Here is a 27,136-nt window from a genome sequence, read left to right on the forward strand (position 1 = left end):
TGAAGAAAAATGTTCTCTTTATATCCCACACCATTCCACCAGACTCTCACATCTAAAGGACACAGAATTCACTTGACAGACATTTGGACGGCACTATTATGGTCAGTTGCTCTCTTAAAATATACACTGCAAAAATATTTAACTTTCCGTTCTATGAATGTCGTATAGAAATATCTGTCTGCCTTTGCTATACTCTACACACATTCATTAGCTGTCTTTATTCACCTACACACAATCCTTATCGAGGCGTTAGACTGTATTGATCTGGCACTTAAAAAAATATCAGACACCGGGTTCGTGTTGGTTTTAGTTGGGGGAGGGGGGATGGAGGCCATCCTTCAGGATGTACTTCTGTTAGTAAGGCAAAATTATGCAAATGAGGAAATGGCATGGTGTTTTGGTCTGTTATGAAGCATGAAGGTTAAATCGCTACGGGCAGTTTCGTTATGGTAAAACTGGTGCTGTTGACAAGGTTGAAGGTTTCTCTTCAGGTCACGTCCCTGCTCCCTTTATCTTGAACAGTGGGTCCACATTTCTCAGAATCCAAGCATGGCCACCTATACGCTGTAGCCTCAGAGTGACCATGTCACGTATCGGACTATCTGGGAATGAAAAGGGCTGGGCCACACCGGATGCTCCCCGAAGGAAACAGAAACTGTTTGCACTTTTGGTTATTGATATGTGAAAACGAGGGGGTGAGGGTGGGGCTCTGTCCTAACGTCAACAACCATGGTCTCCAGTTCCACGCCCTGATGGTCCTGAGCTGGCCCCCGTGTGGCGGGACTGCAGCCTCAGAGGAATCCTTCCCTCCACGTCGCGTCCCTGACCAAGCAGCTGCAGCACTGGATGGCGGGCCACCAGCTGCTGCAGTTCAAGGGTTCCACATTGGCTTTGGTCATCATCACCTTAGAGCTGGAGAGGCTCATGCCCGACTGCTGTGCTCCTATATCTGATCTGCTAAAGAAAGCACATGTAGACATCAGCTTGGCCCTTCTGGCTGACACGTTCTGTGCTCAATGGGGTACCCATGGCCCTTGTTCCTTTGTGGGCTCCAGAAGACGCACTGAGCACGCCAGCTACGGCAAAAGGCTGACCGTAGGCCATGCTCTGTATATGATCATGCTCTGTGTTCCCCGGTATGGCAAACCTTGAACTCACAGGGAAGGGGTTTTTGGTAGTGAGGAACAAGAATACAGACAGTCTGATGGCCATGATCGGGAATGGGCGGAGGATCCGGGTGCTTAATATTGAGGATTATAACATCCAGACCTTCCTTCTACATGAGTGTTTGGTGACAGGCACGGAGTGGGGGCCGTGTCAGCAGCTTTCAGGACAGATTAGGATGGAATGGCAGATTAATGACAGTTAACTGAGGTTGGAGATGAAGGCTCCTAGGATGGCAGTTAGTGCTATGAAGTAGGGTAGCCGTTAACATGCTCGAAATGACCCACGTGATCATCCTGGCACTGACCGCTCCTGTACCTGTCACCCGGCTCCCTCTAAAAGCTGGGAAGTCTCTGGATCTGAGCGTCCCCACATGGTTCTGATTTACACCTCCTCAGGTCCGGATGAGAGAGCAGCACCATTTCCCCCGTGGACTCTGAAGCCCCTCGTGCAGAGGACTTCATGCTAAGGATGCTTCTGTGACACATGCAGAAGGGATGCAGTCCTGTGCTGCTGGCTGGGTGACTGAGCCCAGCCTGCCCTGCAGCCAGGACACCTGCACAGATGGCAGGGAAGAAGCCAGCTGCCTGTCTGAAGCCAGTCTTAAAGCTGTGGAGCCCAGCTGGCCAAGATGCCGGCTGGGTCTGTGTCAGTCCCCAAGCTGGGGACTTGAATGACTGGGCCATAAATTTAGAGGTGGCCCATGAAACTCTGTCCCTGTGAGCAGCTCTTTTATAAATGTGCTAAGCCGTTGGGTGGGTACAGTGTGTTGCCAGAAGCTCACTGTGTGGTCAGGGACCAGACAGGCCACACTGTGAGGCAGGGTACCATTTTGCCTTTCCTCTGGTTTTGCTTATTGGCGCTTCCCCACACATACACTTATTTATTCTGTGGACATCAGAGGACAATTTGCGGGAGTTAATTCTTTCCTTCCACTTCATGGGTCGTAGGGAACCCAACTCAAGTTGGCAGGCTTACCTGGTGAGTCATTTCACCAGTACACCCCTTCCTCCCCCCCTTTTTTTGAGCCCAAATTGCAGCCCGGGCTGACCTCAAAACTAAAATCCTCCTGCTTCAACCTCTGGAGTTCTGGGATTGCAGGCACATGGCACCACATCTGTCTGAGGTGTCTGTAAAAGCACACTTCAAATGGTTTCAGTGCTGCTGGAGACCTTTCTATTAACGGACTCTTGTGCACCTCTTGCTAGTCATATATACCTGGAGCCCTGTCCTCTGGACCCTGTCATAACTGTCCTCCAGGTAGGTCCTGGGAAGACTAGGAGAAAACAGGGATAAGGGTATTTGCTGACAGTGACCAGAAAGCTGACATTCAGATGTCTCCAGCTACATGCGGCAGGCCGCCAAGGTAATATGCGGACTGGCCTCTTGCTGCTCCATCCAGAGGCCAACATGTGCAAGACACTGTGTGGATGGGACAGGAGTTCATCAAGGGTTCACACCAGTGTGGGTATCCTGTGGCACTGGGTGTCTGCTGCATAGCACCTAGGCCTGTCAACCAGGGGGCTCTAGCTGTAAAATGTCCCCCTGTTGATCCCATTCCTAAGCTCCTGGAGAAAGAAGGCAACCCTGAGAGCCCCGTGCCAGAGGAGGAGGTGGCCTGTTGCTGGCGTATCTACAGATGAAGGAGCTCCTCTTGGGCAGCAAATGCTGCCATTGCTAAGACTCCATCAGGGGTCTGTTTTGCTTGCCTTTTCGTTGTTTACCAGGAACTCACCTCGTCTAAACACACACATGGGAATCCCCATGGTTGGCTACTCTGAACACAATCCACCTTCCTCTGTCCCCACCTGGGAGGGCCAGAGGCTAGCGAAGGCCTGAGGCCGGAGGAGGTGGCGATGGGAGAAAGACCAGTGGCAGCTTGTTCTCTCCAACCACCAGTCCAGCCTTCATCCAAACATTTCTGTCTCCCAAGGCTTGCCACCTCCACAAAACCATCTAAGGCCCACAGCCCACACCACCACACTTCGAACAATGACCCCATTTCCACTCTTGCCCGGTGATCCTGATGGGATGTCCAGCATTAGCTCAGGAATTAAGGATACAGATAACCAATATTCAAATTGCAGCTCGTCCACTTGTTTGCTGTGCTGCCTTGGGAAATTATGGAACCTCTGGGACTTCCCCTACTAACTGGGGACAATACTAGTATCTGACCATAGGATGGTAAGGATTAGAGACGTTAGAGCATGTCATTACAAGAGCTGAGCACACATAGGGTGAGCTGTCTCAAGCCAAGCTTTCGGAACAAAGACGTAACCTCCTTGAGGACAGGGTCTGCCTTCCCTCAGTCTCAGACCTGCAACTCTTCACAGTGTCTGCACCATGATTCGCTAGGAAACGGTTCTGTCGGGAGCTCTGCCCCCACAGAGGTCACAGCAGAAGCAGGCTGTACAGGCCACAACTACGGGATATTAATATGCTCAAGAAACTTGAATCAGAAAAGCTACTGCCCAAAAATGACACTGTAAAAAACTCAAAATAAATGCAAAATTTAATGAAAACAAATGAGTACAAAGTGGATGGGAAGGAACAGAAACAAGTCAATGGGTGGAGGAGTAAATGGATTAACAACTGAAGTGGTTTTAGAGATGCATGGTAACGTCATAGACAAGCAAGCTGGTTTTCCTGGGCTGCTTACCCAGTAGGAGCCCCAGACAAGGGGAGTCCACACACACACACACACACACACACACGAACATATACAGGGCCAGTTTGTACAACCACAAGGTTCAGGCCTCCCAGCAGGAGGGGGAACACACACCCTGGCTGGCCTGGGATACAGCTGCTCGGTGGCTGTTGACTTGGGAGAGAAATCAGTCCCCAATCATGCTAGGCAAGCTGTCCAGCATTTTGTTTTTTTAAATTTAACATGGGGTCTTGCTAAGTGGCCCAGGTTGGCCTTGAATTTGTGATTCTCCTAGCTTAGCCTCCTGAGTGCCTAGGATTTGGCATGATTATTAACCGGATCTTTTCTCTCTCAGAAGTCCAGGTCTGAACCGTATCTTAACCGGTTACTCTACCACAACACGAAATGGCTCAAGGGAGACACAACAGCAAATGTCAACATGATCCTATGACAGTCCCATGACGCCAACAAACGACAGGGAAGAAAAAGGAGGGAGTCCCAGCTATACACGGGGGTCACAGCCTCGAGGGGCAAGCTTCACGTTTTTCTTGCACACCAAGGATTAATTTAACCTCAGCTAAAGATAACAAAATTCCACGCAGCAGGGGAAAAGCTTGCCATGACTGACGGGATCCATGGGGAGCGACTTAGACCCTAGAAAATGCAAGTCAAGTCTCCCCAGGGATGCCAGCAAGCTTTGGGCCAAAAGGTAGGCACTGACCATAACAGCTTTCCAGTATGCCTGAGTTGTGGCTGCTGCGCCGCAGGTGCCGGTGGTAGGATTTGTTGGCTCCAGAGTCCCCAGCATGGACTCTGAGCCAGCAGTGGACCCGATGGGTCATCCTAGTCTCAAAATAGACTGGCTAGGAGAGGCTGCTCTGAAGGTCAGGCTGAACCTAAGTGAATACACCTTCAGATATACAATTTCCCTAAGAGGAGCGGCTGGCCTGCAGTTCACCTCTGCCTCAGACATGAAGTTCAGCATCAGCTCTGCCATGACCAGAGGTGGACAAGCTGTGATGCTCACAAGGCTTCCAAGGCCTGAGCTGAATGTTGGGTACTTTTGCTTAAAACGGCCTCTCTAAATAGTTTGAGAGTCCAGACTTTTGGCCAGGATGCACCCTGATCACAGAGGACCTTTTCCTTAGAGCATCATTAAATGCATTTCTCCTGCTGTGTGGAGCCTCTCACAGCACAGCGGCCTTTGGGGAGGTATTGTCACAGTGCACCCACAACAACCTTCCCCTCCAGCTCACTCTGAATGAGCCATCATCTCAGGACAGGAAGAAGCCAGACTGGTCCTGGACGAATAGAGGCAGGCCTGGCAGGAAGGGGGAAACGGTGGAGGGAGATGGGGACGTAAAAATCTGAACGCAGCATGAATCAGTGTGGACCCCTCAGGCTCTCAGTGAGAAGCCCCTGGGTGATCAGCTCCTCGGGATGCAGCCGATCTTTCTGGGGAGCCTGGTGTCCAGCTGGTGCTGCACCAACAACCCCGAGGCTGGCAAATCACCAGGAGCAGGGCAGAATGGGGTTTCTCAGTACTTTCCTTGCTTTTATTTTTGAGACAGGGTCTCATGTAGCCCAAGCTGGCCTCAACCTCACCGTGTAACTGAGGCCTGTCTCTGGCTTCCCAGCACCTCCCAAGTGCTGGCATCAGAGGCCTGCACCATCCCACCTGGCAGCCACTTTCTCACAAGTGTTCACCTGGAAGCCAGAGCTGGAGGGGACGTTCTTAGCCCCCAAGCTTTTGTTTTTCTCCCCCGCCAAATTGTCCTAATACTTCAGACACTGTTATTTTCTTGCACCATGACTCGGCCAGGAAAGAAGTAACAATGACCTTGACATGGCAGCCCTTTCCCCGATGAGCTGAGCACGCTGGTCGGGAGCAGGTGGCTTATTTGGAGTCAGACACTTAACACACATGCACTTGGTCCCTGCACAGGTAGCACCTCGAGGGCAGAGACAAGGGTTTGGGCTGCTGTTCCATTTACATTCACAGTAAAAACGCTGGGCGTGGTCTTGTTCGGGATCCACTGCAGTCCAGAAAGAAGTTCCAAACACTGCCAGAATAGGAACTTTATTTCCCACCTCTCCCTATATGTTATAGGGCTGCTTTCTATGTAAGAAGGTTTAGAGATCTTTTTAGTTTAAAAAAAAAAAATCAGGGAATCTGTGTTACTTATAAAAATAATGGGAAAGATAGATATTATTTGTCTTTATACTGGTGCCAAAATAAAAATTTAGAAGTGTTTCAAAATTATTAAATTAAGCTCTAGGTTAGAAAAATGAAAATGAAGGGGAAACAGGCGAATTCTGCAGCGAGTGCGTATATACCGGACCACAGGCCACGCCTAGGGCACCACATGAGTCACCACTGGCTGGAGCCATCACTAGAGTGGCACATAGCTGCTCCGTCAGGGAATAGTGACACTGTAAATGGAAGACCAGCCACCGGCTCTGGAAAAAATAAACCTTGTCAGTTTGGGATTCCAGCATTCATGGCTCGGACACGTTTGCATAGAAAGGGGTGGCTGACCAGGCCCAGGCAGCCGGGGGCCAGCCGGGGGGCCAAGGCAAGGCTGTAAACACTGGAGTCTGTACCGGCTCCCAGTCCATCCTCACACCATGTTATGAGAGAAGGGCCACAAGGTGTAACTCAAGCAACTTAACACATGATAGTCTAAAGTCCGCTCTTGACATGTAAGTCTGTGCGTGCTTTAACTGAAAAATAAAACAAAACAAACAAAACAAAAACAGACACATTAAAAGATACGCAGACCAAATCAAACAGAAGCAAAAGACAGCAAGGTGGACACTGGGAAAGGGCAGTCAGTTTGGCATTTGTGACGAGCAAAGCAGGGAACTCGCTTCAGTTTGTGGCGTCCAGGGCTGAGGGTCAAAATCTGATTGGGAAGTAATTTCGCAAAAATTGATTAAAATTTAAAGACTGAGTACAAACCAAGTAAAGCCATGAAATGGCCATGAAAACACCCACTCCCCAGATGCAAGCCTGGCCCACCCTATCCCACAGGGCCAGTGACTCCTGAACCCCAACTCTAGTTTCACAGGTACAGAGTCCCCTCTCCCAGGGTTAAACTGACTGACGCTCTCTAGTGTAACCACCCAACAAAAAGCGCTGGCCTTTCAGACCCAGATCTGGGAAACAATATTCCAGGAGACCGGACAGCTGGGGCAGGCAGGCTTCTACTGAGAGCTGTTTCTTCACAATGGGGGTTCTACCCTAAGCTGCTCTGTAGTCTCTCTATCTCTCCCTTCCTCCCTTCTTTTTTTTCTTTCTTTCTTTCTTTTTTCTTTTTTGAGACAGGATCTTTGCTATGTAGCCCAGGCTAGTTAGCAACTCATTACATAGCCCAGGTTGACCTCAAAGTTAAGAGCAACCCTCCTGCATTTGCCTCCCCAAAGCTGGGAACAGAAGCATATGCTACCACACCTGGCTGGCGCTCTCCTAGTTTCTTATTTGGGGACACTGTCTACTTTCACAAGATTGCCTGGGCCACGCTGGCAGGGAGCAGGGCAAAGTCACTTTGAATATACAGACTCAGTCCCATGTCCCCCTCACAAGGAGGGTCATTTCTGCTGCCATCTTAAAGCCCACACTGGTTGCACCTCAACCTCCACACTCACCAAACCAAGGGCTGAGCATAGGACCAGGGCTGAAAGCAAGTGTAAAATTCTCCAGACTGAGGGCAAATGGGCCTAGGATCCTCTGGGAATAGGTAGCTGGGATGGGCTGTCAGGCATCAGGATGGGGAAGACCACAAAAGGGGAACCCCTGCCCCAAAGCAGAGAACAAACCTTGGGAACCACAGTGTGCATCTAGTCCTAAGTGCTGTGTCTGCCCCAGGGAGAAGCACTTCAAGTTTGGAGGCAGGAAAGTGTAAGAGAGAGAGAGAGAGAGAGAGAGAGAGATTGTGTGTGTGTGTGTGTGTGTGTGTGTGTGTGTGTGTGTGTGTGTGTGTGTGTGTCAGGGAATGCCACCTAGGGGTGAGGCAGGACATAGTTGAGTTCATGCACCCAGATGCTGAGGCAGATGGGACCACCTGAGTTTCTGAATGAAATAGAGCAGGAGACTGGGAGTCACCGCAGACAGGGTACCAGACTCCAGATAAGAACACGGGAAAGGACTGCGGAGGACACCAACATGGCTGGGATGTAGATCAGTGGTGAAGAACTTATCTAGCGTGTGCAAGGCCCTGGGCTTAGTCCTTACAATCACAATAATAATAATAATAATAATAATATAGTTTTGTTTTTGTTTTTTGAAAAAGAAGGCAAAGAAAAGGAGGCTGCAGGGGTGAGGGGTGGGGCAAGCAAAGATGACTGGGAATTCTGTGTCCTTAAGCTGACACACCTGGGAAGAGCCTCCTTGTCTCCTGTCACTCTCTACTCTACAGGACTGCTCCAGACCCTACAGCAGGAACAACCCCACTCTCTGCACAGTCCTGGAGCCCTGCAGGGAGCCACCACACTTCCAGTCCTGCAAGCCTTTCAAAGCAGCTGCATAGAGGAGATGACAGGGACCGGGGCAGTGGTGACTGGCCTGTCCTGATGAGTCCCTGCTGTCATGCGTTACCATCTACCCGCTAATATGAGTTCCACAACCCCAGCCTCAGAGGCCTAGGGAACATGTGCCACAGCTGCTCAGCAGAAGCACAGGGTCTTTTAGAAGCCAGCAGGAAAGGAGGACAGTCCCACATTCGTCCCTCTCCTGGCCAGACAGATTTGTCCCAATATCCTGTGGCTATACCTGCTTGGCTGTCCCCTGCTACTGGCTGCCCATGTGACCCAGCTCCTTCACTACAAAAGCAGGGAAGAGGACTCAGATGCTGAGGATGCTGGGGGAGGATGAGGGAGGGGAGAGAGAGATCCAGACGGTGAGACAGCGAGAAGACTAGTGCGAGATCAAGATGGAGGTGCACAGTGGAGAACAAGATGGAGGTGCACAGTGGAGAGCAAGAGAGGCGGTGAAGGCAGACCGCGGTGAGCGTGAGGCTGAGCAGTGACCCCGGGGGCAGAGAGTGGGTGTAAGGAGACAGCCCAGGGGAGATGCCACTTACTTCTTCTTGTCCTTGTCTTTCCTCAAGGGCTGCTGTGAAGTGGCATGCAAGGCCTGAGACTGCAGGGCCTCCATGGCTGCCTTCCTGCAGTTGAAGGCGTTGGTCTCCTCCTCCAGCTCCCTGCGCTTCTCCTCCACCTTGCGCTTCTCCTCCTGGTGGATTCGCTTCAGGTGCTCAAACTTCTCATGGAGCTGGGGAGGAGGGGGAAGAAGGGGCAACTGGGTATGGGCAGACTAGGTCCCCTACCTCCCCATCAGCCAGCCTGCCCTGGCACTTCCTCTCCGCAGCGAGGCCTGACACACACCTCCCGTTCTTTCTCCTTCAACTCAAGTTCTGTCTCCTTCACTTTGTTGACGAACATCTGTCTCATCTCTTCCTCCTTCCTCTGCAGCTCACTCAGGAACTCCTTCCTCTTGGCCTCGTATGTCTCTTGGAGGCTGTGGAGACCCAAAGGAGAGGCCAAAGGTAGAAGTGGGGCTGTCAAGAGCAATAGAGTCAGGGAGATGCTGGGGACAAGAGGATTCGGGGCTCCCACCAGCCTCTGCCTTCGGGCTTACAAGGCCTAAGAGAGCAAGTGCTGGCGTGACAAGAGTGGCTGAGGCAGCACAGCGCAGGCTATCACCTGAAGGGCTGGCTGTCACCATCACTGTCCTGGAAGCCCATCTCCTCCAACTTGCAGCGTCGGTAGAGCTCGTAGTGCCGACTGTGGGTCTGCTCCCGCAGGTCCTCCATGTTCACCCGAATCAACATCTCCCGCAGCTTCACGAAGTCGCAGTGGTTCTCGTTCTCCACTGAAAGCAGGGGCGTGAGAGGCATGAGACAGGCATGCAGATAGGTGGGGGACGGCGGGGCAGGACTTGGGTGACCAAAGCAGCATGAGGCAGGTGTGCAGATCGGCAGGGGGAGAGCAAGACAATGGTCAGGGGGCTTTGGTGGTTCCCCAGAGCAAAACACACATGCAGATGGTTGGCGATACAGGCAGACAGTGGTTGGATGCCTTCACGGTTCCACAGCATGAAACAGGCATGGAAACAGGCAGAGGAACAGCAGGAGAGTGGCCACGTGCCTCAGGGAGCTCCAGAGTGAGGCAGCCATGAAGATGGGCAGAGGGTAGCAGGACAGTGGTTAGGGCCTTGGCTGGCAGGACACGAGGAGACTGAGCTGAGGCCCCAGCTGGGGAGAGGCTCGCCCCACACTCACCCTGCACCACTCCCCAAGGGTACTGTCGAGCTCGAACCAGCTTGTTGCCCACCTTCACCTCCTCTGTGCTGCCCACCACAGCAAAAGGCAGGTGTGCCTAAAAGGGGGCCCAGGTATATATGTGAGCGCTGTGCTGAACAAGGGGGCAGACTTTCTCACACCCCTGCACCCTAGGGAGGGGCCACCGCCTTTGACAAGGCTCTTTTACAAGGGTTAGAGGCTCAGTTCCTGTCTCTCTCAGAGAAATGCTCTAGACTCCCGACTGGGTTTTCCTGTCTGTGGTGTGTTCGTCTCAGGCCAGCACAGCTCTCTGACAGGACCTGTGACACCTGGTCATATATGTACTTGCTCCTTCACATATCACATTCCCACCCTGAGTTTACCTGTGACACGCAGATCAGGGGACCCTTAGTGCAAACCCACAGAATTCAGGCCTGGGAGGCATACACGCCTACCCACGCTGTGCAGGATAACATTCTGGGAAGCTGAGTCCCGTCTCAGACTGGCGTCCTCAAGCCCTCTGACTCGGGAGCCCCGAGGCCCTTGCCCAGCACTCACATTCATGACTGCGTTGATCTCTGCAACAGCCTCGTCGTCTGTGGGGAACTGGTAGATCTGGACTCCATTGCTGACCAGCTCACCCATGATCTTGATCTTGAACTTGTGGAGCTCGCTCTTGGAGATGGTGTCGGCCTTGGCAATGATGGGAATTATGTTCACCTGTGAAGGTCGGGGGGCAGCAGGTTAGTTGCCTATCTTGAGTAATGATCACTGACCATGGACAAGCACTAAGAGCAGAAAATCAGGAAGACAGGGGCTCCGATGATCAGTTGCGGCCACTGTGATATCAGGAACCCTAACAAGTAGCTGTAATGCTTCTCTGGGCCCCAGCTCCCCAGTACAACTTCCCAGGACCCCATCTGACCACCAGGGGCATATTCAACTTGGACCCAGGATGCTCTAAAGGTCCAAATTGGCCTTGGGTCAGACAGAAACAGTAGTGGTGGCCAAGCCAACCACTAAGCAGGCAAGATGACCCAGGAATAGCAGCTATGGAAAAAACCTGGAACTCTCCCAGGCCAAGGTTACCCTATTTTTCATGGTGACAATTAAGTCCTGAGATGAAAAGACAGTCACAAGGGCTGAGAGAACTAAGAGGGCCCGGGTCCTCCAGGACCCCCAGACCTTGCTGACACCCCATGAAACTGCTCTCTACCGTCATTCACAATCCCATCTGAGTCATTCTCCTCTCCTAGTGGCTCAGAAGAGAGCCAGGGGGAGCCATGTCAGACAGGAAAGAAGTGAGGAGAGGAACTAGAGATGAGAGGCTGGATGGAAGAGGGACACTCTGGGCAGATGCTCTGCAGGAGGGGTTCGTCATTGTATAAGGAAAATAAGTAGACAAAAAGCAGAGCTCCAAGTGAGAAGGAAGTTGCTGAGAACGAAGCTCTGAAAAGCTCAGTGAGGACCAAGCTGACCACAGGGTGACCAACTGCAGTCACCACACTGCCTTTCAGAGGTAGATGGCAGAGGTCAGGTGACAAGGAGGGTACGTACCTTGCTATCTAGTTTCTTCATGGTCACCAGATCCAGGGATTTCAAGGAGTGCCCGGTGGGTGTGATAAAGTAGAGGCACACATGGATCCTCGTATCATGGTAGTCAAAGAGGGAACGGCGGATCTTCAGCTCCTCCTGGAGATAGTTTTCAAACTGCGCATCGATGTAGTCAACTATGGGCCTGTAACTACAGATAACTTCATCACCTGGGAGGCAGACGCTGGTTGCAGCAAGGGCAGCCTAGAGCCCAAGCCAGGGTATCCCCACTCTCCTCCCTGCCCTAACTAGTTCAGGAGGCTGACTGACCTTCTTATACCCTCCTAGAGGAAGAACTGGTCTGTCAATGGCCCAAGACCTCAGCCCTTCCCCCGCAGCCTTCCTAGGTCACCTTAGCACTATATATATGGGGCAGTTTGAAGCAGGAAGTGATTGGGAAGTTTTAGGATGAGGATCAATCAGTTTGGGGTGGCCAAGGCTAGGTGGAGCCGCCCTTCCCGCCTCTTGCCTGTCATCCTTATTGATCTGGTCCCCAAAGCCCACAGCATCCACGATGGTCAGTTTGAGATGAACGTTGCTCTCTTGGAGATCGTAGGTCTGAGGCCGCAGGCGTACACATTCCTCATGGTGACTGGCTTCCTCGGTCTCAAAAGTTGTGTTGAAGAGTGTATTCATTAGCGTGGACTTGCCGATCCCAGTCTCCCCTGGTGAGTGGAAACAGCAGGGAGAGAGAATATCAAAGTCTAGAACCAGGGCCATCTCTAGCCGGCAGCTAGATGAGGGGGGCTCAAAGACCCTCAACTCCAGAATGAGAGAAGGGAAGCAAGCCCAAAAAGGTCTGTGAAATGGCTCAGTGAGTAAAGGCACTTGCTGCCAAGCTTAGCAACCCAAGTGTAATCCCTGGGACCCACATGGTAGGAGGGGAGAAGTGACTCCAAGTTGTCCCCTGACTTCCACTGCCATGTGCTCCCTCAAATAAAATGAATACATTCTTAAAAGGGGTGGGGGGGAGAAAGGGAAAGGAAAAAAAGAAGAACGAAAACAATATTCAGAAGAAAGTCATAAAGGAAGCCTTTGATGTAAGACATGGCTAGGCAAGGCATGTGACTTTTCCCCAGGGAGTGGGAAAAAGGCAGTACCAGCCTATGGAGAGACCACTGTGTTTTGAGACTAGGCTTCAAGGGGACCTAGTCACAAAACACACAGCCTGTTCTGAACATCACCCTTCTTAGGCCAAGGTGGTCATGACTCCACAGGAACAGGACCTGAAACCACCAGGAGCTTTCCCTGTAGCCTCTTCCCAAGGGATACCTGCAGAAGGCCCTGCATAGTCTTTGTGCCTCTGGGAGTCCTGGGCCTTGAACACCTGGAGCCTCCCCAGTCAGGTTGTGTTTGTTCCAAAGTGCATATGAGATTTACCCTGTGATCTGGTGACCAAGCAGGGTCTCGTTCAACCCTGTATCTTTGTCACACAGTAAGGAGAAAAGTGTTTGAAGATTTATTTTTATTTATGTGTGCATGTGCGTGTATGTGCAGGTACCAATGGGAGCCAGAAAGAGGGTGTCAGGTCCTTGGAGATATAAGCAGTTGTGAGCCACCTGACATCAGTGCTGGGAACAAAGGTCCTCTGGAAGAGCAGCCATGCTCTTAACAACTGGGCCATCTCTCCAGCCCTGCCAGTGTTTGTTTTTTAATAAATGAATGAACTAGTGACTGAATTTCTATGATAAATACCCAGTGTAGGCAGCACTTTCATGGACCCACTTCTGTTTCCTCTTTGTGGCGACTGAGTCAGGTCATGGATCTAGTCCTGCTCTTGATCCTGGCAGAGGCAAGACCAAAGCCTGAACCCAAGGTCTCCCCAGCTTGATAGGTGGCCAGCACAGTAAGCGCCATCTTCTGCCCCTAGCCAGGCCACTACTTACCCACACAGAGAATGTTGAAGCTGAAGCCCTGGCTGACTGACTTGCTGACCAGTTGGTCAGGGAGGCTGTCAAACCCCACATGACCGCCCAGGGACAGGCTCCGGGGCTCAGGCTCTGCATTCTGCCAAGAGAAGCACAGCAAGACAGTGAACAACCTGGGAAAGGAGGTATCTGTGTCAGACTGGCCCTGACCCTGGTGCCTGAGTTCTCAGCACCACCCAGGACACACCTTGAAGTCACCAGGGTTCCAACTCCATGCCACACTCCCCAGTGGGCCCCTGAGTTCCCTCACTTTTGAGACTAGCTGGCCTTGAACTTACTACCCAACTGCTTCGGTCTCCAAGGCATTTAAGATAATGAGAATGTATCACCACACCCAGTTCCCTGGATCTATTCACTAAACAGGGTCTCACAGCATTCAAGATAACCTTGAATTTGCTACTTAACCAAAATGATATTCAGCTTAAAAACTCTGCTTCCACCACCGCCTGCGAGCTGATATTATAGGCATGCACTCCGTGCAGGTTTATGTGATGCAGGGGACCTCAGGGCTTTATGCATGTTAGGCAGGAACTGCCAACTGAGCTAGAACCCTAGCCCTCCCTTGAATCTTCAAAGAGACCAAGAGATACAGGTTAGAAAGTGTATATTCACGCAGCCAATTCTGAAAAAGGCAGAAATGCTACCCCCCCCATCGGCCCTTTCCAGCCCCTACTTGAAACATCAGAGAGCCCTCCCTGTCGGGATGGGCTGGTGGTCCTCCACATCCACTTTCCACTACTCAGTGGTAGTATCTGGAGACCTCAGGCTCTGGGGTCTCCAACCCTACCCGAGTCATGACTATTTAGAAAGGGGATTCTGGGAGAGAATGTGGAAGCCTGACCTCTGCAGAAATGTGGGCATCAGGACCCAGGTGATCAGGGACCACTGGAGTTGGGCTGTAGCACTCTCAAAAGAAACAATAAAGCCCAAAAGAGGGTCAAGGTGGACCCAACTTTGTGTGGACACTTTCTGTGGCTTCCCAGGCCCACAGAGCTCCGTGTTGGGCAGAACCATATCCCTTTCTTCCTCAGTGCCTATGCCCTAACCACCACCAGGGACAGCAAGGCACACAGGAGTCTCTGTGTCCGCAGCTCCACAGTGGAGCTCTGAGCAGTGTCACCCTTGTAAATGTGGACACGGCACAGTGGGCAAAGGAGTCGGGGGAGGGGGTGCCCTGTGGCTTCGGCTACGCAAGAGCCTCCTCAGCACCTAGAGGTCAGCTCTCTGCAGCCACACCCTGCTGCCTTGGCCAGTACCTCTCTAGCCAATCTGGGACAAAAACCCAATCTACTTTAGGATACTAACACCAGTCCCAAGCAGCCCAGACCCAGTGTGACTCTTCTACCCATTGCAAACAAGCCAGGTTTGCCCTAAACCTGTTTTCTCCAAAGACTCTTGGTGGAGCCTATTTTTCACAATGACCCTTCCTCCTCCCTACTACCATCCCCAGGGCCACGTCCCAATTTACCCACCCACAGGGCCCTTTAGGGCTGCAAATGTCTCCTGGTGCCCATATCAGAAACAATACATAGAGTCTCTCCCCCAACTCCTACCCCCTTGCCTGGCACTCAGGCCTCCCCCCAGGCTCAATTCCAGCCCCACTGGTTACTTCTGAATCCCCCCCCCCCGTGCGTGCGTGCGTGCGTGCGTGCGTGTGTGTGTGTGTGTGTGTGTGTGTTTAGAGTGGGGGTGTAGATGTTGCTGTTTTGTTTTGAGACAGGCCCAAGCTGGCTTTGAACCTGTGGTGCCGTGAATGACCTTGAACTTCTAATTCTCTGGCCTCCATATCCCCAGTACTGGAATCACTGGCATGTGCTGCCATACCTAGCTTTATGCCATGCTGGAGATCAAACCCAGGGTTCTGTGCATGCTAGGTGAGCAAGCTACCAACTGAGCCACGCCTACACTCCCCTTCTTTCACGCTGTTCAATCAATTATTTATTTAGTGGGGTGGGGTGGGGCTCACACATGCTACGCCTCCTGTAGGGGTAAAAGGACAGTCTGTCAGTGCTCTCCTTCCATCGCATGGATTCCAGTTCCAGACCCCGAATTTAGGTGGTCAGCCTGGACAGCACCTTTACCACTGAGCATCTCTTGGCCCTCAGTCGCCCTTTTAAGCTGAGCAGCTTCCCTGAAGTCCTGGACTCCCTTGGTTCTCTGCCTCTTTGCTGGCCTCTGACCTTACCTGGCCCCTACCCAGCACGTCAGGCCCTCCCAGACAGTGGTCCTGTTTCCTGGCACCAACCCCTAACGTTTTATGCATCTTGGCTCTCCACCTCCTCTCCTCTCTTCAGGAAGCTCTCCACAGGCTGGGGAAGCTGTGCTCCCTATGCTTCCCACCCTGCCTGCCATGACTCCACTGTTCACTTTTAAGTCCACAAACACCATCTTCAAACTTTGCTGCCACATCGGAGGTGCCACCTGCCCACCTTACACGGGACTCCATAGTTCGGTCTTCCTTCCTACTGGTGGCAGCCTGAGGATCAAATGCAGGACGGAACAATCTGGAGCTTATTTTTAGGTGAAACTGAAAATCACCAAATTGAAGGCATGCTGTGCTTCGCCGAGAAGACTGCGTATTTATCCACGCTCTCTCTCCAAGGGTGACGCAATCCAACATCCTGTAGTCTGCCGCCAAAACTGACCAAGTCAGCTGTGTCTACAATCCAAACCACACCACGCGCACACTACACACACACACCACACACACACACACACATACATCACAGCAGAACACTTAAAAAGAAGAAGGAAAAAACAGGCCAGCCTATGCCTCACTCCCCTCCACTTTCTGATAGTTCTGGGCTCCAGGGACTAAAGGCAGCACTGGGGACTGCACAGACCCACCCACCCACCCAGGCTTAGCAGCCCGACCTCTCTTCTTCTCTCACACAATGTGGTTCCCTCTGTGCAAGCATGTGCAGGATGGGGAGGTCATCACCCCCAAGTTATTGCCCAGGCTGCACAGTGTCTACCCAGGAACATCAGGGACCAGAGTGGACATCCATCTCTGGTACACCTACACACACGGAATAATGGGTACTGCCTTGACAGAGACAGTGTCCTTCCCTGTCCCCAAGAGACTGATGTGACCTTCTGGCTTTCCTGAGGGATGACTCTTGCTAATGCCAGCCTTCCTGATCACGCATTTGGCATCAATAACTCGTGACCCAAAGTGTCCTACTTACTGCAAAGAGTCACCCTCCCCTCAAATGTCCGCTAGCCTGAACAGTCATAGCACAGGAAGAATTAGTAACACCCGAGGTGTCTCCTACATGATGCAGTGACCAGAATCAGACTATCTGATCTCCTGCTGGCAACAGCCCTGCCATCTGGTGATAGTCAATCAGCATGATGCCAAAGCAAGTGGCCCGGGGGGGCCTTTGTGACTACCCCGTGATCATCTGCAGAGCTAGCCTAAGACTAAAGGGCAGCAGGGCCAAGAAAATGGCAGAGTAGCTGGGGAGCTCCTGTCTGCCCTCCCTATGGTCCCTTCTCTATGTGTCCCTAGCTGGGTGGGGCCTTAATCTCCACAGAACAAGCATGCACAGGACAGGAGAGAGTGGGGGAACTCCAAAGGGAGGCACAGAAGGCCAGGCATCTGAGTTTATAGCCTCAGAGAGGAACAATGCTCACAAGACAATACCAGCCATTTGCTAAGAACTACCTTGTAGCCTGGCAGCGGCGGTGCATGCCTTTAATCCCGGCACTCAAGAGGCAGAGAGAGGTGGATCTCTGTGAATTCAAGGCCAGCCTGGTCTACAGAGTGAGTTTCAGGGCAGGCTTCAAAGCTATAGACAAACTCTGTCTTAAAAAGTCAAAGGAAACCTACTTGTAGAAAGCCAGGCGGTAGTGGTGCACACTTGGGAGGCAGAGGCAGGCGGATCTCTGTGAGTTCTCACCAGCCTGATCTACAAAGTGAGCTCCAGGACGGCCAGGGCTACACAGAGAAACCATGTTTCGAAAAACAAAAACAAAACTAAACTAAAGAAAGAGAGAGAGGGGAAGAGAGAGAGAGAGAGAGAGAGAGCGAGAGAGAGAGAACGAGAACTATCTTGTAGGACTGGAGAGAGATGACTCAGAGGCTAAAAGCACTGACTGCTCTTCCAGAAGTCCTTCCTGTGTTCAATTCCCAGCAACAACATGGTGGCTCAAAATCATCTATAATGAGATCTGGTACCGCCCTCTGGCATACAAGCATATATAATAAATAAATCTAAATAAATAAATCTATCTTTTAAAAAACTTGGCTTGTGTGAACTAAACCAAAAGAGCTACAGTCTCCCACTTAGCGTTTCCCACCCTGTGTGGTACTAATCAAGGCCCAGTGCCCGCAGGGACAAGCCCTTAGGTCTGTCGGTCTGTGGCCTTGGAAGACTCCCAACCTTGTAGTCAGTCTGCTGTACAGCAGGTACTGGGACAGCCAGCAGGGAGAAGGTGAGGCCACCACATCCTTGATCCCAGGTTTTTTCTAAGCTCAAGTGCCACAGAGGTCAGGGAAGCTCCGCAAATGGACAAAGAATCAATATATAGCAATGCTGACTACCAGTTACAGCCAACACTTATGAGTTCTAAAATACACAGTTTCCATCTTACTTACTCCACACGGCAGCCCATGAGGACCACTGGGGCCCCGTGAGACAGAGTTATTTACAAGAGGCCAAGCTGCTCAGGGTCTGAATGGAGACAATTCACACTTCTGCCCTCTGATAGCAGCTGACATGGTCAATTTAGAATCCTTGAAGGAAGAGGTAGAAATGGCAGAACCCATGCTCAGACATGGCCCAGGGTGGCCAGAGGTCTGTGATTCCAATCAACTGTGGGAAGGCAGGTCTGTTGTTTAGAATTCTGATTCCCCTGCCCCCCAAGAGATCCAAGCAGGGCATAGTAACACATAATCCCAACGTTAGGAAGACTAAGGCAGGAGGATCGGGAATTCAAAGTCAGTCGGAACTACACATAGAGACCTGTCTCAAAGCAAAAATAAAAAACATAAGCAACTTTGGCATGTTCAGGAGGAAATGCTGATGAGGCTATGGGGGCTGGGATCACGACTTCAAAGCCAGCTTGGACTACCTAGGGCTGGGGTGTAGCTCAGCGCTAAAGCGCTTGCTAACCATCTGTGAGGACCTGATTTCTATCCTCAATACTTCCCAAACAAAACAAGTGTAAGTCAGGTACGGTGGAACACACCTGTAATCTCAACTCTGGGCTGCAAAGACAGACAGGAGAATCAGGAATTTAAGGTCATCTCAAGTACTTCGCAAGCCTGAGGACAGCCTGGGCTACAGGGCAATTCCGTCAAAGGAAAGAATGTGAAAATGAAAAAAAGGAAATAAAAACAAAAGAAAAAAAGAAAGAAAATACTGGGCCAAACATGGTGTTTTGTCATTTCAGAGAACGGATCTAGACCAAATCCATTACTGCACAAGCTAGAGATGATGCTTCCACTCCATTCTGGGGGCATGGAGGCCGTGGGAGACTTCCATGAGGATGAGCCTTTAGATTGGCAGGCCCTAAACAGGCACAGATCTTGCTGACTCTGGCCCTTCTCATATCCAGCAACCTAGGGTGCTCACTAGGGGCTCTAAATGTTTATCTTCAAAGACGCCCTGCCAGAGGGAGAGTTGGCAGTTTGTAGATCTGCACACAATAAGAAACTCTATGAGCCAAGAACCCCCCTTAGTCGCTAACAAGCTCCTGGATCCCGAGCCAAGCCCCAGATTTCTAGTCATCCTTTCCTCAGCACATCAGAGAAAACAACCGAACTAAGACGTGCAATCCTGCATGTCTGGTCATCCAGAACAAAGCAGAGGACCTTGTTTATTATACAGCCCAGTGGGTAACTGGGATACCCTCTCCTGGTCCAGAACTGCTCTGTCTGAACCCTCAGGATCAGCCCTAATTGACAGACACGAAGAACTGCTCGTTTTACTAAGAGTTGAGCGGCATCTAGGGAGAAATCAGGTCTTGAAGCTTGTCCCCACACAGAAGCAGACTATACTCCAAGGCTGGGAATCATCAGCTCAAATATCCACACTAACAAGGCTGCCAAAGCTGTGGAAGAATATAAACAACTCAAACCCCCTGGGACGGGGGGGCTGGAGAGATGGCTCAGCACTGGTTGCTCTTCCAAAGGACCCGGGTTCAATTCCTAGCACCCACATGGCGGCTCACAACTGTCTATAACACTGGTTCCAGAGGATCTGGCACCCTCATATAGACATACATGTAGGTAAAACACCAATGCACATTAAATAAATAAATCCCCAAACCAAGTAGGTTGTTGGGAGGAAATCAGAGTAGATACCCAATCTAAGAAATGTAGTTCCTGAATCCTGGATCAGGAATCCTGAATCCTGGATCAAATCTAGCCAGGTGGTGATGGTGGCACACACCTTTAAGCCCAGCACTTGGGAGGCAGAGGCAAGTGGACCTCTGAGTTCGAGGCCACCCTGGTCTACAAAAAGAGTTCCAGGACAGCCAGAACTATTGCAAAAAGAAACCCTGTCTCAAAGAAACAAAAAACAAACAAACAAAAAAAAAACCCCAGCTCCCTAATGCCAGCTCTTCCACAGACTGCTCTGGCCTTCTTGGCTATCTTAGGACTTGAAATTCCGAATACTTTGCCCTCTCATTCCTCTCAGGCATCCTCAGGTATACCCTGCTAATTAGACAGGAAGCCCACTCCTCGGGAGAACACTATCCCAGACTGGGTTGCAATGGACCCAGGACACTGTACCACTGAGCCTTCTCCATCCATGTTCCTGGCACAAAGTAACTTCAGCTAATCCCAAGCAGCCTAGGCCTTAAAAATAGCCAGAGCAGAGGCCTCTGGCCAGAACTGTGGTGTTAAGCACAACTGTCCTTGAGCCCAAGAGGAATCCTAGGAATTTTCCCAGGAAAGGCTTAGGCTCTGGTCCCAGGATTCCAAGCAAGCTTCTAAACCCAGGTCAGAGGTTACGAGAAATAACTGAAAGGTTTTATGTGGGAGGACAAAGATGGAGAAGGTGTCATCCCGGACCTAAGGAGAACAGAAGCAAGACACACCTGTTCTAAATCCAGAGGATACCTGGGCAACACTGTCTCTCTTCTACAGCAGCAACAGAACACCTGGAAGGAAAGCTCAGCCCCAGATCAATCTTCACAGTGCCCCAGTGTTAACAATGGGGAGAAGGCTGTTGGGCCACCAGTCACCCTCACTAGACCAGTCATCCCCCATCCTTCTATAGGGAGACCAGGAACTTGGTAGCCTAACTACCCTCTGTCTCTCCCTGTTCTCCTAGGCCCCAGTACTTGGTCGTTTGCTTCTCTGTCTAAGATACTTTCTCCCTCTTCCTATAGTCAGGCTACAGCTCATCAACGAAGAATGGTTCGATCCATAGTTCCATCAAAATTAGGTTTCCGGGAAACCAAAGAGCACAGTTCCTGGGCCATGCCTGTCCCCGCCACCCACAGGCCTGCGAGACAGAGACATTCTTAGGCTTTGATGTGCTGCAGGGAGGAAGAGGAAATGTTCCATCCTGCCACTGCACATATGGGGCGCTCTGCTGCAGAAGGCACAGCCGCTCCAGTTCTCCCCGTGGCTAGGCTCTAGGGGCAGCCACCGCTGTCTGCCAATGGGGAAAAGCCACAAGTGGTCCAACCTCATTCAAAGGAGAAGGCTGCATTTCCTCATACATGAAACACCAGCCTTGGAATGAGGAATGTGGGTTCCAAACTGTCCCTGCCTTATTTACCACCACAGGACGGATAATGGTGCTGGCGAGGACCAGAGGGCGCGCTCCAGCACTGACAAGGCCAGAGGCGGCTTTGTAGGCACAGTTCTGATGCATTTGTTGCCCATTTACCCCAGCAGGAGGCAGAGAGTCAGCTTTGTCCCTGGGGAGAGAATCTTGGGTTCAGCTCCCACTGAAGCCCAGGTCCTGGGTGGCCCACACCCAGAAGGCCCACAGAAAACAGCCAGACAGCATGATCAGAGACGGACTCTGACTTCTCCTGGTTCTGTCCCTCTAACTTGGCTAGGCCAGAAAGCCTACTAAGTACCTAGAAGCCACCGGTCCTAAGAACACCCAATTCGCCTCCAGGCAAACAGGGCAATTGTAGCTTTTACCAAGAAGCTTCCTGCCCTGTCCTCTTCTGCCTCTTCCCAGCTAGGCTTCCCCCCAGGAGCCCTCAGGATGTGCACGACTCCTACAGAAGCTAATAAGGAACATCCCAGCTCCCTAACAAGGCATTCTGAGTCTGGGAGACATCCCCTTCCCCAAGCAGATGTGTCTCTCTTCTGCCTAACCAATTCCACATCTTGTCCACAAAGCTAGTTCATTGTAGAACACAGCTGGGAGTCCCAAGACCCTACAGGCAGTACAGAAGCAGGAAGCAGAAGAGGCCCTGAGAGATACCTGGAGGCCAGCTGGTCCTTGCTTCTCTGCTCTGTCATCCTGCAGCTGGGTCATGGCCCCAAGGAAGCTGGGTGTCAGCCACAAAGACATCTGGGATAGTCACTGTCCCAAACACACACCACCACCTAGTTCATCCTGGGCTCAACAGTCCATCAAGGGGCCATCGGGTGGGCATTGGGCCCATCTTTGACTGACCGGCAACCAAAATCTGCTTCCTCACCCAACCTCAGCCTGCTGACATCAAAAAGACAGGAGATCCAAACACCCATCGTCACCAGGCAGTGGTGGCCCACACCTTTAATCCCAGCAGTCACACAGGCAGATCTCCGTGAGTTCAAAGTCAGCCTGATCTACAGAGTTAGTTCTAGGACAGCTAGGGCTGCTACACAGAGAAACCCTGTCTCAAAAATCAGAAACAAAACAAAACCAAAAAAAATAAAAATAAAAACATTCTTTGCCCCCCTCCCTCCACCCCCCACCCCCCGCCATCCAAAGCTCTTGGACAGACCCTGAGTTCTCCACTCCACCTATCCTCCCTCCTCCTTGGCACTGTGGTCAGCCTGTTCTTGCCATCGTCTCTCTTCCTGCTCCAAGCAGTCTGTAGTCAAATACTTCCTTTGGTCATCAACACCTCCTCACCAGACTCCTAGCTCTGATCCATCCTATAAGGTCCCAGCAAGGCTGGTTCCCTAGTACAGCAGGTAGGGAAGGAAGAGTAGGGTAACCCCACCTCCTAGAGAAAGCTGCAGAATTGTGGCTTTGCCTATGGCATTCACATGTGACCCCTCAATGCTAGCCACTGGGAGCTACACATATCTTCTGCTCGGCTATCGTTTCTGTCCAGAAAGGTTTGGAGGGCTGCTGGTCATTTTCACAGGATACAGAGATCCCGGAGACAGGGGCCTTGAGCTACACTTGCGTGAGAAGGGCTGCCTCCCACACCCCTAGCTTTAAGACAAAATAGGCACTCCTTGGACGGCATGCTTGTTGGGGAAGTGTCAAGATTACAGGGGTGACAACGGATGTACCAGATGGTGCCGAGGATAAAGCGGAGATGGGGGGTAAGTGACTGGCTGGGAAGAATGCCAAGCATGAAGCAGCCTCACGTTTCTTCCCTCTCCCCCGCATCTTCTCTTTGCCTGGGCCCTACTGGGTCCCTCACCTAGGAGTCTGAACCTTGCTCCATTGCAGACAGGAGAGTCCCAGGAGCTGGTCAGAACAGGAGGGGAGTGAGCCTCAGAGTCCGAGACCAAGAAGCAAGAGAGGGACCTGAAGAGTGTGGCAGGAGTCTGACTGCCCAAGTAGAGCAAGAGATGACTGAACCTACTCAGGGCTGACCCCACCAACCTACACAACAGCCATCAACCTAAGCCCATGAGCTGACCAATCAGAGGTCAAAGATGCGGGCCAGCAAGATGGCTGTGGGTAAGCTCATCTGCTGTCACACCTGACAGCCTGAACTCCATTCCCAGGCCCCACATGGTGAGAGACTCTGAAAGTCGTCCTCCAACCTCCACGTTCACACTTACATACATGCATACATACACAGACGCACAGAACAAGTAAAATATAATAAAGATAGGCCTATGATGTGTACAGCATGCTGGGAAAAGGGGGTCAAGATACCAACACACCTCCATCTCAAAGTACATCGCTGCGTGTTCATTTTTTTTTCAGGCAGCACTGGGGTTTGAACCCAGGGTTTCCTACACAAGAAAGCTCTCCACCCCTGAGCTACAGCCCAAACCCTTCTATGTGATCTTGTAAGTTCCAAACTAAGACAGTTTTCAGGTCCTAAAAGGGCTGCTCTGAGCACCTTTGCACAAGCCAAAGGGGGCAGTGGATACCTGTCACAGCAGCATCAAACCTGGGCCACAGCAACACCAAACCTTGCAGCTGGAGAAATATCCAAGCACGTCTCCAATAAGCTGGAGACTACAGTTAACCTTCAAAAAGGTCTTTAAGGAATCAGAATGGTTGTGCACAAGATAAGGGAGGAAATTACCTTCCCAAGATGACAAGGTAGGGAAGAAAGAGACCAGACGTCTAAATTCCGGCCAAACTCCACCCAGTATCTCCACCCAAATTCAAACCCGTCCAAGTCCTCCCAGGAGGCTGAGGGCCCAGAGTGCAGAGGGTGGGGGAGGCATCCATCCCTCTGGCGTAACCAACACGCTACGAGCAAGGTCCCAGAATTCCAGCATTACAGCTGCACTGAGTCTGTCCCTCCCTGGGCTCTGGCTCACCCTGGGGATGGGAAGACTTCCCACAGAAATGATCCAAAAGCAAACAGAGGCAAGGTCCTCCCAAGCCACAGCTGCACAGTGCCGACACTCAGCTGACCCTCTGTGCATCTTCTCTGCCACCAGGCAAACGCATTCCCCACGGCATCTCACACACGGTATTTACTGAGTCCTTATCATGAAGCGCCTCACCTGCATTCCTTCACAGATGCCACACAGCTCTGAGGGAGACAAAAGTTTCTCTTGCTGTATAGACGGGGAACACTGAGGGTTAAAGAGTTTGCCAGAGGTCCCATGACCAACAAGTAGTATTTCAAGGAATCCTCTCAGGCCACTGATTCCAGTTGTTCTACCCTTACTCTCTTCTGTGCAAGACCAACTGTTAGACAAGCCTCTGACCTCAAAACAAACCCAGACATAACCTTCCGGTCAGCCAGGCACAGAAAATACAGCAGGCAGACACACACATCTTTTGGTCTCCATCGACTGGGCAGGTTTATAAGGACTCGGCTGTTTTCCTGAAGTACATAAATTCCATTTTACAGCCACAGGACTGAAGTGGATCTTGGGTTTGGCCCAGCCTGTGCAGATTCCCCATGGAGTCAAACTTACTTAACAGACACACAGCCCCCCTCTCCAGGGGGCACAGAACACACCAGGCTACACATTATGAAACCAAGATCTCTTGTTTTATTATACATATTCCCCCAAACCAACACATGTATTTTCAGATTAAAGAAGAAATTTGCATATATAAATTTGGATGACAGTATTTATAGCATAATTACATAAGTCCTGGCTCCCTTATTTAGGCCTAGAACCAATTCGTTATCGGTCACACATTCAGAATTCTCCCTCCCTCCAACAGCCCTGGGCCCTCTTCCACCTCCTCCCTCCTTTCCCCTCCTCCTCTTCCAGCCGACCAGGGCCTCACATGCTGGCAAAGGGACACAGCTTCCTTCACTGTCACAGCCTAGCCTCTAGACACACCCAAATCCAGCCTTAGACACCGAGAGGGCGCAGACAACCCCCGAAAGGCCTCCCTCCGCGAGCTATGGCCTGGCTCAAGTCCACAGACACCCCTGTTAGGACCACCAAGAGACGTCAGCCCGGACGAAGACATTCCCTGACTGGGGCCCAAGCAAACATTCAATGGTTTGGATCTGGAATCACTTCAGCTCCTGAGAATGGCTGCCGCAGACCCAGAGTCTGCCACTGAGGCCCTGGACCTGTCTGGAGTTGCACCCAGGATCCTGGCTCCTGGGGGGTAGTGAAGGAGATGAGCAGCAGGCCCGGGCTCTTCAGGACCAAAGTCTGCAACTCCCCTGAGCTCTTTCCGGAGTGTGTGTGTGTGTTGGGGGGCGGGAGGATCTCTGGGGCTCCATCCTCACTCTTTGCACCCTGCTAACAGCACCTGCGCGGCTAAGTCAAGTCCCCAAAGGTGCAGGAACGCCCTGGGGAAGGAGAGTCAGGGGCGTCCGGGATCCTCCCCTTTGGACACGAGTCCGTTTTCACACCTGCCCAGAGCCGCCCAAGTCTTGGCTTCTTCCCGCGAAAAGGCGCTTACGTCGCGCGAAGCCCGACACGCCGAGACCCCCCTCCCGGGGTTGACTCCGGGGTCCCTGGGTTCGAGGTCCCGCCGCGCGGTGCTGACAGCCTGCCTCGCGCCCCCTCCCGTGCCCCCGCGCGCCGCGGGCCTCACCGAGATGCGTTCCAGATCGGTGGCCGCCATGGCGAGCAGCGCACCGGGCGGGCGGGTGGACGGGCGGGCTGCGGGGAGCGCCGGGGCCGCGGAGGGGACGAGCCGGCTGCGGGACGCGCTCCGCCCGGGCGGCTGCGGCTGAATGGATCCAATATGGCCACTTCCTGGAAACTCCCCTTGGCGGCGGCGGCGGGAGAAGCCGCGGAGCGGGCCCCGCCCCCGCCCGCGGGACCGGCCTCCCTACCCCGCTCAACCCCAGCGCAGCACGCTCCCCGTAGCTGGAACCGACCGGGGGTCTCCGCGGCCGGGCGGGAGGTACTAGCTGCGGGTGCTGCTGGGACTTGTAGTCCGCGAGGTGGGGGGCCCGGACTGCCACGTCTGGGGGACCCGGGGCGCCTCCCGAGGCCTGCTGCTTGTGGCTGGGAAGGTAGGTCAGTGCACAGCACAGAGAGGTGCTGCATGCGCCCTGGGGGCCCCGCCTCCAAGCTGACTGTCCTTGCTGGAGCCTGCAAATGCACTAAGACCACCAGCCTAAGGGTTCTTGTTCTACAGGTCCGGGCGAGGCCCCCTCAGCCTCTTTTGCCTATACAGTGGGTCCTACCTGATGCTCTAAGCCTGAGTTAGGGCGGGAACCCCAGACTGGACCGGTGAGTCCGGCCAGGCAGCCTTTGGCTCCTTGCGCAATGATGAACCGGAGAAAGATGCACAGTTTGGGAAGCGGAGCTTCACCATCTACGTAGCATATTGCTAGTGATCCTCACCCTGCCTGTCCCGCGAGTTTGGAGTTCTGTCATTATGAAGATAGGGCCTTGGCTCGTTCCCACGGCATGCACATCTTCTTTCCCAACCTTACCATTCAAAAAATGTGCACAAACTTCTCCACGGGCTCGGTAGTCTTTTCCAGTGACTATACATGATCCAGCTCTCCCCAAGTCCTCCTTTCCCCGCCTGCCTCTCTGGTCTCACTGATAGTAAGGCAAGGTTTGCCTCTGTCCCTCCACTTCCTACGAATGTCCACCCTCACCTCCAATATCTTGAAAAATACCCCTGTTCTCTCACTGACTGGAAACTTGTGCCTGCTGGAGGTATCTGGAGCCCATATCTGGTCTTGGCACACCTGATGCTGTAGAACACTTCCTATCCCCTCCATAACTGTGGTACCATTCACCTCCTCTC

General features: G+C 52.1%; 1 protein-coding gene across 10 annotated transcripts; it reads right to left on the reverse strand.

Annotated features, from left to right (window-relative positions):
- On the reverse strand, positions 1–26,922 carry Septin8 (septin 8). 10 transcript variants are annotated; one of them, XM_075992646.1, is made up of 10 exons: positions 26,814–26,922; positions 13,572–13,692; positions 12,155–12,350; positions 11,650–11,830; positions 10,651–10,812; positions 10,093–10,189; positions 9,515–9,683; positions 9,197–9,329; positions 8,893–9,083; positions 1–957 (listed from the first exon to the last, which is right to left on the reverse strand). In XM_075992646.1, the coding sequence occupies exons 1-10, from the start codon at positions 26,814–26,816 to the stop codon at positions 792–794; spliced, it is 1,419 nt and encodes a 472-aa protein (XP_075848761.1). In that variant the 5' UTR covers positions 26,817–26,922; the 3' UTR covers positions 1–791. The 10 variants fall into 10 exon arrangements, with proteins under 10 accessions (XP_075848761.1, XP_075848760.1, XP_075848759.1 ...); XM_075992645.1 differs by having other exon boundaries at positions 11,650–11,836; positions 26,814–26,901; XM_075992644.1 differs by lacking the exon at positions 26,814–26,922 and adding an exon at positions 25,961–26,130.
- Positions 26,923–27,136: the final 214 nt, after the last annotated feature.

The sequence above is a fragment of the Microtus pennsylvanicus genome, chromosome 11 (genome assembly GCF_037038515.1).
Source record: "Microtus pennsylvanicus isolate mMicPen1 chromosome 11, mMicPen1.hap1, whole genome shotgun sequence".
In the NCBI taxonomy this organism is placed as follows: domain Eukaryota; kingdom Metazoa; phylum Chordata; class Mammalia; order Rodentia; family Cricetidae; genus Microtus; species Microtus pennsylvanicus.